A 17,522-nucleotide genomic window follows, 5' to 3' on the forward strand; every position below is an offset into this window, starting at 1 on the left:
GCAGGAGGATCTGTCCATACAGGATTAAAGAGCCTTTCTTTTTCATACATCATGGGACACAGAGTCAGGCTAATATTAATTAACTGCTGGGTTATAATCCATCATTAGGTGAATGAACACTGGTAGACCAAAGGTCTTCAGACAGGAAGTGATCCCCTATATAACTCCTCCCATACAGGAAGTACTTTAGTTTTTTACCAGTGCCTGCAAGGTGGAAGGCACGGTTTGTTTGAGCTCTCTGAGCTCCAGGTCTCTAGTCCGACAAACGGTTCCAAAAATGAATCAAGGGTTTGACCGACCGGATCCATTTGACACAGGCTTTTATGCTTAGATAAATGGTACCCGAGCCTCGCAAAGAAGACTCAAGATCCTGCGAGGTTCTGCCTGTAACGTGGCCTCCGGGCGCTGGACCCTGTGGAGTGGAAATCCTGGACACTACAGCACTAAGGCATTTCCTGCAGGGTGCTGTACAGGTCCAAGGGAGTGGACCCTAAACATGAAAGGGTACCCAGTCCTTGAAGGTCCAAGTGACAGGAACCCGCCGTGAAGATTGGGCCCTTAGGTTCTAAGTGGCCCTGCACCTGGACGGGTAAGTAAAACTCCTTTATTTTATTGTGGGGTGTCCCAGTGATTGTTACAAATCAGTCAAGCTGGCCAAAGGCTGGTCACCTGTGTGCGGTGACCATACAGGGGAGTTCTGGGCTAGCTGTGGGTATATGCAAAGTGTACCTTTTTTGCTTGTCTGGCTGTTTTTTACCTGTATGATTGGTATGACTTGGTTCGCCATGACGCATGTGCATTCACAAGAGCACCGCTGGGCTCAGCTGTTTGATTGGCTGCCATGGCGCACGCGGTTTCACCGCACATACGCCGTAGCCTTTATCTGGGCGCACGAAGATTCACGTTGTATGCAAATACAGTCACGCCCACTCGCCGGGACCACGCACATGCATGTGCACACACGGTTCCGACACACACCCAGCTTATTTAAATCTAGTCGTATCCCTAGTATTTTATCCCCTGAAAGACCAGAGGCTCCCAGGCAATCTGAGACGCTGCGCCTATCTGGTATTGTACCTACAGTCATTCACCTACAGTATTTAGAGACTAGGCTAGTGATGTAGCTGGGGGCTAAATTGTGGATAGCTTTGTAAGTAGTTGTTAGTATTTTGAATTGAATTTGTTGGATGAGCGGAAGCCAGTGGAGGGATTGACAGAGAGGGGTAGCAGACACAGAGCCATTGGTAAGGTAGATGAGTCTGGTAGCAGCATTCATGATGGATTGAAGAGGTGATAGAATATGTAGAGGTAAGCCAATGAGAAGGGAGTTGCAGTAGTCGAGGCAAGAGATGACCAGCGAGTATATTAAGAGCTTTGTTGTGTCATTGGTTAGAAAGGGGTGTATTTTGGAGATTTTGCAGAGATTGAGGCGGCAAGATTTGGACTGTGATTGGACGTGGTGCTTAAAGGAGAGTTCAGAGCATGTGGGGATGAGTTTATATTTGTGCCATCAATTTTTGACAAAGAGATCAGGGGAAGGGGCATATGGGGGAGGAAAAATTATAAGCTTGGTTTTGGATAGATTGAGTTTGAGGAAGTGGTGTCACATCCAGACTGATATTTCTGATAGTAAATTAGTGATACGTGAGGAGACAGAGGGAGTGAGCTGAGGGGTAGAGAAATAGATTTGGGTGTTGTCAGCGTAGAGGTGGTATTGGAAGCCATGGGAGGCTATCAGCTGACCCGGGGAGGAGTCCATATACAAATGGTTAGCTTTAACCCTTTCAGATCCGCGCTATATCCGAATGACAGCTACAGCGCGGACCTACTTTGCCGGGATGCCGTCAATAGACGTCCTCCCCTTTGCACACTGTGATCACCGAGTCAATGAGACTCGGGTGATCGGAGTAAGGGGTCGATGCCGACTGCGTGAGGAGAAAAAAAAGCTGATCACCGGCTTCTGTGCAAGGGACATCGGTCCCAAAGAGGAAGTGGCGAAGCCTCCTCATCTGTGCCAACCAGTACCGCCTGCCAGTGCCCACCAGTGCCAGCAATTAGTGCCACCTATCAATGCCCACCAGTGGTGCCAATCAGTGCCACCTAGCAGTGCTGCCTATCAGTGTCAGCTACCAGTACCGATCAGTGCCCATCACTGCCACCCATCAGTGCCCTTAAGTGCCACCCGCCAGTGCCACCTCTCAGTGCCCACCAGTGCCGTTTATCGGTGCCCATCAGTGCAGCCTCATTAGCGTACATCAATGAAGGAGAAAAATTTACTTGTTTGCAAAATTTATTAAATTATTAAACGATTTTGTATTTAAAAAAAAAAAAATTCGGTCTTTTTAAATTTTTTTTTTAACAAAAAATAAAAAAACCCAAAGGTGATCAAATATCACCAAAAGAAAGCTCTATTTGTGGGAAAAAAATTTGGGTACAGTTGTTGTATGACCGCGCAATTGTCGTTCAAAGAGTGACAGCTCTAAACGCTGAAAATTGGTCTGGGCAGGAGGGGGGTTTAAGTGCCCAGTAAGCCAGTGGTTAAAAAAGTTGAATACAACTGGTTAAAACCACAGTTACTGTAAGTCTATAGAGGATGTGCTGGTCCTGGTTGAAGTATCAAGAAAACTGGCCAGACATTCACGATCTATCACTAACCTATCTAGCCCTGTAAAGAAGAAATCACTATAATACCTTTTTTGAAGCCGATCCGATCTGGTCTCCAGTAGCGGAAGCTCTGCAGAGGACATGTGAAATGAATGGGGAGCGATGTCGCCCATAGACTTACTATAGGGCTTCGGTTTTCGTCTATGTCCTCTGCACCTGCCTCCACAGCGAAGCCGCAGCTGACAGCTCAGCGTGGGATCGGGTCAGATCGGCTTCAAAACAGGTATGCATACTGATTTCTTCGTTATAGGGCTAGATAGGTTAGTGTTGGACTGTGGATGTCTGTAGATGCAGGTATTTTAGTGTTAGGGTGGACTTCTACTTAAAGTTATCTCAAAAGTTAATGAAAGCTTATAAGTAATAAGACAACCAAGTGTAGTGCTATGTAGAACAAACCTGCTCTATTTGTGCACCTAGCCGCAGTTTATAGTGATTATGTGCCTCCAGTCTTCACCACCATCCACCATTCATTCAAGCTTTCTGCTGGAAACCTAGACCTCTGTAAGGCCTAACAGCGCTTTTGGGGAGAAATCTTTCTAGTAATTGATGGATCACTGCTCAACTGCAGTTGTAGCCAATCAGCTAAGGCAATCAGTGATATCACCACTCTTTACTCTTTATATCGCTATCCCACATTAAACACAATTCCAAAATAAGTCACTCCAAGGAACCATATGTAAAAGGAATGGGATTACTCGTGGTGCAGTAATTTAGAAGTAGGTTTTTTTATTAAAACTAGACATATCGTCAGAAACCATGAATCAGACTGAGACAGAAGTACAGTTAAGGCCTCATGCACACGAGACGCCAGTGCAAACCCTGCTGAACACGTTTTTAAAAGATGAAACCGGCGTTTAGAAACGCCCGTTTTGCCGCGTTTGCATGTCGCGCTTAGCCGCATTTTACCGCGTTTGCGTCTAGAAGCGTCTGCAGAGCAGAGAATTACATTTTCCGACCTGACTTAGGGGCCCCATATCTCGGGACCACTTGGTGCCAAATTTGGATATGTTATAGTGTTAGTCCAACTGTGTTAGCACACCAAATTTGGGGTTCCTAGCACCAAGTGGCTCCGAGATATGGGGCCCCAAATCGGGTCGCAAAATGTCAAGCACTTTTCTGCAGCAGAGAATGACATTTTGTGACCCGACTTTGGGGCCCCATATCTCGGGGCCATTTGGTACTAGGGACCCCAAATTTGGATATGTTCTAGTGTTAGTCCAACTGTGTTAGCACGCCAAATTTGAGATATGGGGCCCCAAAATCAGGTAGTAAAACACTTATAAACGCAAATGCAACAAAACGATGGTACCGGCGTTTAGCCGCGTTTGGCATCTGAAACGTGGAAAACTTTTGCGTCTGAACCCATTTTTTTACTTCTGGAAAAACGAGGTTAACCACTTCAGCCCCGGAAGGATTTACCCCCTTCCTGACCAGAGCACTTTTTACAATTTGGCACTGCGTCGCTTTAACTGCTAATTGCGCGGTCATGCAATGCCCAAACGAAATTTGCGTTCTTTTCTTCCCACAAATAGAGCTTTCTTTTGATGATATTTGATCACCTCTGCGGTTTTTATTTTTTGCGCTATAAACGGAAAAAGACTGAAAATTTTGAAAAAAAATGATATTTTCTACTTTTTGTCATAAAAAAAATCCAATAAACTCAATTTTAGTCATACATTTAGGCCAAAATGTATTCGGCCACATGTCTTTGGTAAAAAAAAAAATGTCAATACGCATATATTTATTGGTTTACGCAAAAGTTAGAGTCTACAAACTAGGGTACATTTTCTGGAATTTGCACAGCTTTTAGTTTATGACTGCCTATGTCATTTCTTGAGGTGCTAAAATGGCGGGGCAGTACAAAACCCCCCAAAAGTGACAAAAAGTTGTCACTAAATGATATATTGCTCACACAGGCCATGGGCATATGTGGAATTGCACCCCAAAATACATTCAGCTGCTTCTCCTGAGTACGGGGATACCACATGTGTGGGACTTTTTGGGAGCCTAGCCGCGTACGGGGTCCCGAAAACCAATCACCGCCTTCAGGATTTCTAAGGGTGTAAATTTTTTATTTCACTCTTCAGTGCCTATCACAGTTTTGGAGGCCATGGAATGCCCAGGTGGCACAAAACCCCCCCAAATTACCAAATGGGGGGGTGATTAGGGGGTGACCGGGGGGTGATGGGGGGTGTAATGTGTGCCTGGCGTGTTCTACTGTGTGTGTAGTGTTTGTGCACTCACATCGATGTCTTCTCTCCTCTTCGCCAAAAGGAAAATACCAATCCGAGGAGAGATGACATCACTTCCTCTGCTCCTGTTTACTATACAGCAGCAGAGGAAGAATCTCATTTGGCTGGGAGCGATCTCGAGGGGGGGGGCACAAATGGATGGCCTCTCCCTCACCTCTGATTGCTCCCGGACAGAAGCCGACTGCCTCGGGCACCGGGGGGGGGTTCCGATCGGACCCCCCGCCCGCGGGAGGAAGATCACGTACCAGGTAAGTGATTTTGCCTGCCCGTGCAATTCTGCCGCAGTATATCTGCGTGAGGCGGTCGGCAAGTGGTTAAACGCAACTGCCTAAAAACGCCAAAAAACGAGACTGTGTACATGGACACATAGGATAACATTAAATGGGTTCAGGGGCAGTTGAAAAAAGTGCCCAACTGCCTCTGAACGCGAGTTTAACAGCGTCTCGTGTGCATGAGGCCTAAATCTAACTTGTTTAATAATTATAAAAAAAGGTAAACGGAGTAAACGTAGTCAAAACATAGCCAGGTTCAGGAACCGGAACGCATAGTCAGACAAGCCAAAACGTCAGGGAGCCAGAGATGAGCATAGTAGAACAGCAAGCAGGATCTGGAGCCAGAAGGAATGTCAGCCAAGCAAGTCTTTAACAGGAACACAGGAGAGCGTCTCTAGAAATGTGACCAAGGCAAAGGAAGAGATCATCTGGGCTGGACGGCTTAAGTAGGCAGGACTGACGAGCATCATCAACAGGTGAGTCACTGTGGAAAGATGGGAGCTGGCAATTAGCTGACCGCTGAGCGGCCAGCTCAGAGAAGGAAGGGCTGAGCCCAGCTCTGACACATATATGCTTATATCTCAAAGAAAAAACAAGACTTTTCTTATAGCCCACGGGGCGCTGGATGTGGCGTATAACTCTACCCTATGCGTTTTGTCCAAACTTACGTTGTCGCTGGGGCAATGGAGGTCCAAGAGTGTGGTTGGGGCCCAGCCACATTTCATGGCTGTAACATGAGCAGAGGAGATCAATGGTTGCCAAATGAACAAGGGATACGATAAGTATTTCAATCTGCTATATCCTCTTAGACTAAAGGAGCAGTAAACCATTAGTATGCTAGCTGTGGGGCATCCGGTTGTTATTTTTCTTAGCTGACCAGAGCAGCTTTGAGTATGATGGAGTGAAAAAGTTTATTTTACAAAAAAAAATGAAACGTGAACTAGCACTGTATATCCTCCCCTCCCCCACTGTACTTGCTTCTGGAGATGCTGAGCTGTTAGTGCCCACGCAGCTGGTCCAGTGGGCCAGGGATTTTAATTTCCTGCTCTTCTCTCTTCTGTGTTTAGTGCTTCCAGAACAGACTAGAGCAATTCACTTTGCAGGCACTGACCAATCAGAATCGCTTAGGTCTGTCCTGGAAAGTGCTGCACAGAAGAAAGGGAAACCGCAAGGATCTCAAATCCCTGGACTGCTGGAACAGCTGCATTTGGGCACTGACAGCACAGCATCTCCAGAGGTAAGTACAGTGGAGACCAATTGAGTGGGAGGATGTACAGTGTTCACCTTCATTTTCCCATTTCCGTCTTTCAGGACAGCACCATAGAAAGACCTTGGCTCCTCCCCTTTTGAGGAAACACCGCCTTCAATTTCAAGATTTAATCCTCACCGTCCCCCCGGCCCCTCAGTTCTGGTGTTTCCTCCGGTGGGGAGACATCGCTAGGGACCAGGGGCTAATGCAGCCAGGGAGGCTGAGGCCGTTTGTATCCTGAGCAGAGGGGGGGGACCAAGGTCTCTCTCTCTCTCTCTCCCTTGACCCTGCAGTATGAGAGGCTAGTGAGCTTGGTACCTGTATCAACTGCAGATCGCGCTCCTCCACCTTCTCTTGGCGAAGAGTAAAGCTGGAGGGGTCCGCCTTCTTTTGCCTAGGGGTGGCACGGGGCGGAGGCACAGGGAGATTCGCCTGCTCTATGCTGCCAGCATGGGAGCTCTGACCGCTGGGTCGGACGGCGGGTGATGTCAGTTCCGGTGGGGGTCAGTGTTTTCGTCTAACCCGCGACTTCCGGTCGCGGGGATTGAAGGCGGACCGCGCGCTTGGCTGGTGCTGCCTCATCTTTGCTGTGGGGACAGCACACAGAGGTTAGGAGACCACACACTCCCCAGAGGGAAGATGTCGGATGCGGAGGCTTCTCGAACTGCTCCTGGAGATTCCTGCACCAGCCACTCAAAGGTAAGGGGAACCCTGGGGTGGTGTTCCCTTAACCCCTTCCTGTAAGCTCCACAGGTGTTTGTTTCCTCTGGTGGTGGGGGGAAGGGTTGTAACCGGGACCCTGGTGGTGGTTGATCCTGGGTAGTGCACCCCTGGTGGCCCTCTGTGGAGGTGCTGGTGGATAAATTCTCTGACTGTTTTTAATTTTTTAAATTTTTCAGAGCAAGTCTACGGAAAAAAGCAAGTCACCCCATAATCCCAAGAAAAAATGCCCTTCATGCAGAGCCACGTTGGGGGAGTCTTGGTCCAAACCACTTTGTAAGGAGTGTATAGGGGGGTTAGTAAGGGAGTAGTCAGTGGAACAATATTCGGATCTAGCAGCGTCCGTCAAGGAGCTTTCTAGCACTGTGAAAACTTTTAAAACACTTTTTTCTAGTTTTCAGTTGCCACAGCCCCAGGTCATTTCTCCACCAGCACAATGGAGTATTGCTCCAAGCTTAATGGATGCTCCCTCTGGGAGTGGAGAGAATCCAGGAGGCGCCAGACAGGAGGTTGAGGAGGAGCCTGATAGCGGTTCTTCAGATCCCCAGGGGGAGTCGGAGGGAGAGGAAGTGGGTGGGGAATCCACAACAGCCTCTCGCTACAAACTTTCGCTGGAAGAAGTAGAGGAGCTTTTAGGAGCTAGCCATACCACTTTAGGAATCCAGGAGGAAAGGAAGAAGTTATCTCTCCATGACCAGATGTATAGGGGCCTGGGAGAGCATAAGAAGAGTGTTTCCGGTCCATGAGGTTTTGGTTGATGCCATCAAAAAAGAGTGGCAGGACCCGGAAAGGAAACCTTTCTTTTCAAGAACTCTGAAACGAAGGTTTCCCTTTGCAGAGGAGGAGGCACTGGTATGGAATAGATCTCCTAGACTAGACGCGGCCTTTTCACAAGTCTCCAGGCATACTGACCTGGCTTTTGAGGACAGGGGGCGCTCCCAGATCCCGTGGACAAGAGGATAGATTCCCTCTTGAAAAAGTCCTGGGATTCTTCCCTGGGTAACCTCAAGCCTGCCATGGCGTCCACAGTGGTGGCACGGAACATGGAATATTGGTTGACGCAGATTAAAGCGCACATAGAGGCAGGGACATCTAAGGAAATGATCCTGTTGTCTTTCCACATGCTCCTTAAGGGGGTGGCTTATCTTGTGGACGCCTCGGCAGAATCGGTGCGTATGTCCGCAAGATCGGCAGCATTATCCAATTCAGCAAGGAGAGCATTATGGCTTAAGACGTGGCAGGGAGATACCGCATCTAAAGTTAAACTTTGCGTAATTCCTCTCACAGGGGACTTGCTGTTTGGACCTGGTCTGGAGGCCGTCTTGGATCGGACGGCCGACAGAAAAAAGGCCTTTCCTTTTAAAAGGAAATTTGCAGAGACTAAAAGAAAGTCTCGCCCCCGGAACAGGTTTGACCCCCCCCAAAAACTGAACAACAGAAAAAGGGTTGGGGTCAAAAGGGCAAAGGGGGGCTATTTTTCGCCCTCCTGAACAGCCCAAAAAGACCAAGTGACGGAACCACAGTGGGAGGAAGATTGGGCTGCTTCCTCCCACAGTGGGAGACGATCACCTCCAGCCAATTTATTTTGGGGATCATAAGAAGAGGGTACCGGTCGGAGTTTGCAGAACCTCCACTACGCAGACTCTTGGTCACCACACTGCCAAAATGCGCAGAAAGGTCATCAGCTCTTCTTTCCTCTCTGCAGGAGTTGGAGGAACAGGAGATCGGGTTGTACGAGTCCCAGAAGGCGAGGCAGGCAGAGGCTTTTATTCCCACATCTTTGTGGTCCGCAAACCGTCGGGGAAGTTCAGGCTCATCCTGAATCTGAAGCCTCTGAATGTCTCGCTCACCTACAAGAGGTTCCGAATGGACTCTATCTACTCGGTGAAAACGCTCCTTCCCCCGAACTGCTTCATGGCATCGGTGGACTTGAAAGATGCCTACCTACACATTCCCATCGCAGAAGGGTGCCAGAAGTTCCTCAGGGTGGCCGTGAATACCAAAGAAGGGACATTTCACTTGCAGTTCAGGGCCCTTCCGTTCGGGCTATCCTCTTCCCCCCCCCGCATCTTCACCAAGGTTATGGTGGAGGTCTTAGCTTTTCTGCGGCTCAGAGACATCTCAGTTATCGCATACTTAGACGATCTGCTCCTCTTTGCCTCTTCCCCAGAACAGTTGTCACGGGATCTACAGTCAACAAGAGACATCCTGGAGAATCTAGGGTGGCTCTTGAATCTGGAGAAATCCAACTTGATACCGTCTCAAAGGGTGGTCTTTCTGGGTTACGTGTTGGATTCAACAAAGCAGAAAGTCTTCCTTCCCTTGGAAAAAATCCAGAAGGTGGACAGGGCAATGTTGTTACTCCAGGGCACTCATCAGATATCTGTAAGAAGAGCTATGTCAGCTTTGGGCTTACTGACATCATCCCTTCCAGCGGTGCAGTGGGCAGGATTGCATTTTTGCCCTCTACAACTATTCATCCTGAGGGTCTGGGATGGCAGTCAGGGGTCTTTGGACTCCCTGATAACGGTGCCGAGTCAGATCAAGAGGTCCCTCTGGTGGTGGAGAAAGGGGACCAATCTTTCACAGGGTCTGGATTGGGTCCTACAAGTGTCCAAAAGTATCACGACCGATGCGAGTGGCACAGGTTGGGGTGCGCATCTAGATTCCCGTATGGTTCAGGGTGTCTGGCCGAGAAGGGACGCAAAAAGGTCCTCGAACTGGAGGGAGCTGAGAGCTATGGCCTTGGCACTCAGAGCCTTTCAGGGGGAACTCCAGGGACAGCATGTGAAAGTCCGATCGGACAACTCCTCAGCAGTAGCCTATATAAACAGGCAGGGGGGTACCAAAAGCAGATCCCTGTGGGTCCTTGCAGAATCTATTCTCAAGTGGGCTGAAGCAAATGTCCTGTCCCTTTCAGCGGTGCATTTGAAGGGGGAACAAAATCAGGTGGCGGATTTCCTCAGCAGGAGGTTGCTGAGAGAAGGTGACTGGGTTTTGAACCAGGAGGTTTTCGAGGCAATATATCGAAAGTGGGGAAGGCCTTGTGTAGACCTTTTCGCTTTGAGAGAAAACAGGAAGACGCGTCTTTTCTTCTCCCTGAACAGATGGGACGGGGCACTTGGAGTGGACGCGTTGGCCCAGAGCTGGTCTTTCGCCAGGTGTTATGCCTCCCCCCCCCCCCCGAACTGATTCCAGCGGTACTGAGAAGGTTCCAATTAGAGAGCACAACTCTTATTCTAATTGCACCACATTGGCCCAGGAGGCCGTGGTTTTCCATTCTAAGGAGTCTAGCAGCGGAACCTCCCTGGTTTCTGCCAGTCCAAGAGAATCTTCTTTCTCAGGGGCCAATCTGTTGTCCTCAGGTGGAGAGGTGGACCCTCGCAGCTTGGCTACTCAAAAGGAATTGCTGAGGGGCAAGGGTTTCTCAGATCGTTTAGTGGAAACCCTCCTGAATTGCAGAAAGGGAGAAACGCAGGTTATCTACCTGAAGACGTGGAAACGTTTCAATAGCTGGTGCATAGAAAGTTCCTTTGATGTGCGCAGTCCCATAGCGGTATTAGAATTTCTGCAATCGGGGCGGAAAAGGGGTTAGCCCTTAGTACCCTAAAAGGACAGCTATCTGCTCTGAGCGTTTTTTTGGAAAAACAGCTAGCAATAGACCCGTGAATAGTTAGGTTTTTTTAAAGCCTTAAGCAGGTAGAGACCAGTTAGAGTCTCCCCCTTCCCAATGTGGGATCTTTCTTTAGTTTTACAGGCCTTTAAGGTGGAACCTTTTGAGCCGTTAGAGACTTGTACGTTAAAATGGATAACCCTCAAAACGGTGTTTTTGGTGGCAATCACTACGGCAAGGAGAGTGAGTGAACGCGAAGCCCTTTTTATTAGAACACCTTTTTTCCAGGTGTTTCCGGACCGTGTGATTTTTAGAACCGATCCGGCCTTTTTGCCAAAGGTGGCCTCGAGTTTTCATAGAGGCCAAGAAATTGTTTTGCCCACTTTCTGTTTGAATCCTGTGAGGGAACACAAACTTATTTTTCATAAATTGGATGTTAGAAGGTGCGTCCTTCAGTACTTGGAAGGTACAAAACCATTTACAAAGTCTGAGTCTTTTTTTGTATTATTTTCAGGAACTAGAAAGGGATGCAGAGCCTCTAGGCGCACAATAGCCAGATGATTAAGGTTAGCCATTATCCAGGCTTACATAGTCAGTGGTTTAGAGCCCCTGGAAGGTATTGGGGCACATTCCACCAGGGCAATGGCGACTTCTCAGGCAGAGTGGGCTGGTGCGTCTCCGAAGCAGATCTGTAGGGCGGCAACATGGTCCAGATTTGACACGTTCGTGAGGCACTACAGATTGGATCTACTGTCAGCAAAAGACCAGGCTTTTGGTCATAAAGTTCTGCAGGCAGTAGTCCCACCCTAAGGTAAGGTGCTCGCTTATCCTCTCTATGGTACTGTCCTGAAAGACGGAAATGGGAAAATCGGAGTTACTTACCGGTAACGTCCTTTTCCAGGAGTCTTTCAGGACAGCACAGATACCCACCCAAATTTTTGGGACATTCCTGAAGAACTAATCACAGGAGAACGTCAGGTAAGATAGAGATTATTATGACGTGTTCTTATGTCTCCCCAGCTTGCCCGGAGGTCCTCTGGAAGAACTGAGGGGCCGAGGGGCCAGTGAGGATTAAATGTTGAAATTGAAGGCGGTGTTTCCTCAAGAGGTGAGGAGCCAAGATCTTTCTATGGTGCTGTCCTGAAAGACTCCTGGAAAAGGACGTTACCGGTAAGTAACTCCGATTTTTTTTTTTTTTTTTTTTTTTTTTTTTTTCTATAAAGGTGAATTAACACTTTAAAGTGGTTGTAAACCTCAGACATGAAATCTGAACAAAGCACATATTTCTATACTGTTTACTTGCCTCTCTTCAGAGCACAAAGTGTCATTACTCTCTGCTGTCTAGTTGCTCGGTTATTTGCATTAGTCACTTCTGACATGTTTTCCTGACTCCAAGAGCTACATTTTAGTCCATGACATTATATCTGTTTAAAAGCTATTATTGCAATATTGTGGTCATGCCTTATCTAACAAATGCTGTAACTGAAGGTTGAATACCAGTTAACTAGCTAAGTTAATAGCTTGCTTGCTTGGGGGGTCGGGGTGTTGGAAACATGTATAAACATTAGACATTTACTTGATTTTTTATTTTATTTTTTGCTTGTTTGTGGTAGAACACCCATTTTCAGGTGTGTGCGAATAAAATGGAGGATGTACTTTCTAGTGAAGTCTTCGGTAGACGAATCATTTGCGATGGGGAGTATGGAACAGTGTGTTATGTTGGAACCATTCCACCCACTTCAGGTAGGCATTGTTTTCTATTGTCAAAACAACACTAGAGAAGAAATTAGTCTAAGGCCCCTTTCACACATGCAGATCCCTTTTTACGGACTCCGCTTGCTCAGCAGGGATCGCTCCGCTCAGCCGGTGGATGACAGGTCCGTCTCTGCTCACTGTGCAGAGACGGACCTGTCAGATCTCCACTCTCCTCTATGGGGAGATCGGATGAAAACAGACCGGATGTCCGTTTTCATCCGATCCGATCTGCCAGACGGATGGAAAATAGGACCACCATCCGTCTGGATTTAGTGGAGCGGGTCGGATGTCAGCAGACATGTCACCGCTGGCATCTGTCGCTGCATGGAGCGTCTATTCAGGTCAGCTTGAAAAAACTGACAGGCGGACCTAAACGGTCCGCATGTGTGAAATGGGCCTATGGGCTTGTTTACACATGCATCAGTACCTTGTGTTTATGCTGCATTTATTCAGCATTTTAAAGCCTCATAACTGCCCTTAAATGCCAAGTATGAATATTAAAATGGCACCACACAGTGCTGTTCACACAGGAGCAGTTGCATTGCGTTGGCCACATTTATACACCTAAAATGACCTAGTTGCACTTTCGATGTCATTGTTAACGGCATACCAAACACAGAAGAAAATGCACATTTTGCCACTTGAAAAAATAGGAGACAAATGTGGTAAAAAAACGTGCAATTCGCACCATTCCAAAATTCCCCATGAACAACTTTGCCTCGTGTAACACAGCCCATTGGAGTCAACAGGCTGCCCTATGTGTGCCATTGGAAAAACTAGCCAAAAAATGTGCTCCCTCTACTCTAGGTGTGAGTGGGGCCTGAAAGTGAAATTGGTGCGTTTACGCAAGAACAATGTGTGTTTCCAAATGCATGGCAAAGCACACAAAAAATGTATGCTTTGCCATGCATTTTTAGAAATGCTGCAAATATGCATCTGGCGTGTGTTGTCATTACATGTTAAAGACCCCCTAAGTGTGGCAAACACATCAAAAGCTGCAGTAACGCACCATGCTCCACTTAAAAAAAAGTTCTGGAGCTTCTCTGGGGCGATTTGTTTACATGTAGGACAGCCCATTGAAGTGAATGGGCTGCCCTATGCGTGACAAGTGGTAACGCTCCAAATCAAACGCATGCAGGAATATGAGTTTTCGCAACGTGGAGATGTGAATGAGGCCTGTCTCCATCCACTCCCTCCTATGTACTTGCATAAAGATGACCATACATTTCCTTTAGGTTTACCAGAACTATGGAGTAGGAGGAAACGCCTGAACAATCTATTCAATTTGTATCATATCAGACAAGCCTTTGTATTACATAGCTGATGGGAGACCTAAAGCAGATTGTACAGGAAGTGGGTGGAAGGTAGTATTGTAATTAGGAAGGTGTGGTCCAGAGTGGTGAACACCCTTTTCTGTAATGCAACAAGGAAGTGAGGGTTTCTGGGAGATGAACTGATGGAATCTGAAAATCCTTTTAAAAATACAAATAAACTGACAAGATTTCAAACCTCCTGTGGATAAGGTACGTGATAGAAAAGCACGTTGGGATAGCTGGTCCAGAAATTACATTGGAAAATGCTTCTATTTGGGCCTCTTGCACCTTGAACAAGCACAGTACAGCTTTTTTTTTTTTTTTTTTTTTTTTTACTGAGCTAAAATACAGCCCATTATTTGTAGAACAAGGAATGATGGTAGGAGGGTCTCATAAGAGAACCCCTTAATGTTTGGACAAAATGTGTCTGATACCTCATCATAGGAAATAGATTGCACAAAAAAACCCTAACTATTGAACTGAAAGGACTGTAACGGTACCAATGGGATAAAGAAGTATCAAAATATTTATTGTACAAGATTAAAATGTTAAAGACATGCAAATGTACACGTTTACCACACATAACATCAAAAAAGCAAAAGGACGCTCTTCTTAGTGTTGATTCTCATCAACCCCACTGTTGTAGGAGATTAGAGACTTGCTGTAGCTTTGACACAGATTGCGTTTCACTGGACATAGCTCGCTTCTTCAGGTAAATGTATTACAGTCAAACACTAAAATAAACAATATTATAGACATCAGTTCCAATCGCAATCTGTCAATATGTATAATGGCTTAATAATTTGTTGCCGCATACCTCAACATATAGATGGAGTCAAAATATATGTGACACCTTCTGGTCATATGGGATAGTCCACACACAGCTCTTTAACCTCTTCCCGCCGGCCGTCAAATGATGGCCCTCCAGAACGACCGCTCTCGCGCACCTGTGGGGGCGCACATCGCGGGAATCGGTGGTGTGGTGTGTCAGTCTGACACACCACTACACCGATCTCGGTAAAGAGCCTCTGATGGAGGCTCTTTACCACGTGATCAGCTGTGTCCAATCACGGCTGATCACGATGTAAACGATGATAGATGCGAGTAGAGGAGAGCCGATCGGCTGCTCTCCTGACAGGGGGGTCTGTGCTTATTGTTTATCAGTGCAGCCCCCCCTCGGATGCCCACCCAGGACCACCAGGATACCGCCAGGCTGCTTAATTCTCAAGCTCCATCAGCCCACAGCCTCAACTCCGCTTTACTTGGGGACAAACACTGCTATTCCACCCCTTAAACATGAGAACATCTTCCCGTGGGTTCTCAACATCTAGATCGCGCTCACCAAGGGGACGCAGCGGCCGCGGAGCTCAGAATATCTTGGTTTTTGTTCCGCTCTCAGAGCGAACATCTCCCGCTGAATCTCCTCCACCTCCTATGACGGCCAGCCGAACATCACACCAGCAGCCGAGCCTTAATGATCTCCACACAGTGGCGGCAGTTATAAAGGACACACTATTTGCTGCCATCACGGATCTACATCATGAGATCCAGGCAATAGCGGGAAGAGTACAGGCTGTGGAGAAGAAGACAGCGCACCAGCAGACCGCAATAACTAAGATCCACCACACAGTGGATACACATACCTTACAGCTCCGTGATCTCCAGAGGCACGTTGAAGATCTGGACAATCGCAGGAGACGACATAATCTGAGGGTAAGGGGTCTCTCTGAAAGTGTCAGCACTGACCTGATAATCCCCACAGTGACAGCCCTGTTCAGTCAAATCCTTGACAAACCTCGCCAAAGGCCCATAAACATGGAGCGAATACATAGAGCCCTCAGACCGAGGGGAAGAGAGACTAACCCTCCGAGAGATATTATATGCTGCCTGACTGATGACAAAATCAAGGAAGAAATCCTCAGGAAGGCCTGAAACAAGATATAGCTGGAACATGAAGGGCATATCATCCACATATACCAGGATCTCTCAGCTATTACTCTGAGACACCGCAGGGACCTGCGCCCTTTACTGGAAATTCTTAACAACAAGGGGATCCAATCAGGGCTGTGTTTTGGCCTAGGCCGACAAGGCCTAGGCCTAGGGCGGCACTTTGCGGGGGGCGGCAAAAAAAGCCGCCCCCCGTATGAGAGAAAGTCCCCATACCCGATTCCCGGCTCCCGCGGCCGCCCCCCGCACACATGCAGCCCACGGCGGCCGCCTTGCTGTAGCGAGCGGCGCTGCTGTGTATGGGCGTGCTTGGCAGAGGGTGGAGGGGCGTGTGTATGGGCGTGCTTAGCAGAGCTCACGCCCCTCCACCCTCTGACAAGCACGCCCATACACAGCAGCGCCGCTCGCTACAGCAAGGCGCGGCCGCCGTGGGCTGCATGTGTGCGGGGGGCGGCCGCGGGAGCCGGGAATCAGAAAGACGGGTGGGGGGACTTCCTCTCATGCGGGGGGGCGGCATGTGACTCATGCCCCCATAAGCGGCCGATGACTGGCGGAGGTGGAGCCTTATGCTCCGCCTACCCTCCTCCACACTGCTTGACCCTTCTCCTCGGCACTGGGGCAGGGTCTGGCAGTGACGTCAGGAAGAGAGAGAGAGGCACAAGGGAACCCCAAAGAACAGCAGGTAAAGTTATTGAATAAATCAATTGATGGGCACAGTGACAGCGTTTGATGGGGCACAATGGCTGCGTTTTAAAGGCACAATGGCTGCAAATGATGGGCACAGTGGTTGCATTTGGTGGGCACAGTGGCTGCATTTGATGGCACAGTGGCTGCATTTGGTGGGCACAGTGGCTGCGTTTGATGGCACAGTGGCTGCGTTTGATGGGCACAGTGGCTGCATTTGGTGGGCACAGTGGCTGCATTTGGTGGGCACAGTGGCTGCATTTGGTGGGCACAGTGGCTGCGTTTGGTGGGCACAGTGGCTGCGTTTGATGGCACAGTGGCTGCGTTTGGTGGGCACAGTGGCTGCGTTTGGTGGGCACAGTGGCTGCGTTTGGTGGGCACAGTGGCTGCGTTTGGTGGGCACAGTGGCTGCGTTTGGTGGGCACAGTGGCTGCAATTGGTGGGCACAGTGGTTGAAATTGGTGGGCACAGTGTCTGCGTTTGGTGGGCACAGTGGCTGCGTTTGGTGGGCACAGTGGCTGCATTTGATGGGCACAGTGGCTGCATTTGATGGCACAGTGGCTGCAATTGATGGGTACAGTGTCTGCGTTTGGTGGGGCACAATGGCTGCAAATGATGGGCACAGTGGTTGCATTTGGTGGGCACAGTGGTTGCATTTGGTGGGCACAGTGGCTGCATTTGATGGCACAGTGGCTGCATTTGGTGGGCACAGTGGCTGCATTTGGTGGGCACAGTGGCTGCGTTTGATGGCACAGTGGCTGCAAATGATGGGCACAGTGGCTGCGTTTGGTGGGCACAGTGGCTGCGTTTGGTGGGCACAGTGGCTGCGTTTGGTGGGCACAGTGGCTGCAATTGATGGGCACAGTGGTTGCGTTTGATGGAACAGTGGCTGCATTTGATGGGGCACAGTGAGGCTGCAATTGATGTCTTTTTTTTTTGAATTTCTTAGTTTGTTTGCACCCCCCCAAAAATTTTGAGCACCAGCCGCCACTGGCATGTGCAAAGTGCTCCATGCATGCTAAAATCAATGCAAACCCTTTAAACAGTCCACAT

The 17,522-nt window shown here is 48.4% G+C and overlaps 1 protein-coding gene across 6 annotated transcripts in view; it reads left to right on the forward strand.

Moving 5' to 3' along the window:
* TBCE (tubulin folding cofactor E) overlaps positions 1-17,522 on the forward strand; it is a 689,063-nt gene that overhangs the window by 6,956 nt on the left and 664,585 nt on the right. For all 6 annotated transcript variants that reach the window (XR_012243941.1, XM_073627582.1, XM_073627581.1 and 3 more), the window contains exon 2: positions 12,384-12,513. Coding sequence is in view for 5 of the 6 variants with exons in the window: in XM_073627582.1 (XP_073483683.1) it covers positions 12,384-12,513 (130 nt within the window). In the remaining variant the exon portion in view is untranslated. The remainder of the gene's footprint in view (positions 1-12,383; positions 12,514-17,522) is intronic.

This window comes from Aquarana catesbeiana, linkage group LG04, assembly GCF_042186555.1.
Source record: "Aquarana catesbeiana isolate 2022-GZ linkage group LG04, ASM4218655v1, whole genome shotgun sequence".
Lineage (NCBI taxonomy): Eukaryota > Metazoa > Chordata > Amphibia > Anura > Ranidae > Aquarana > Aquarana catesbeiana.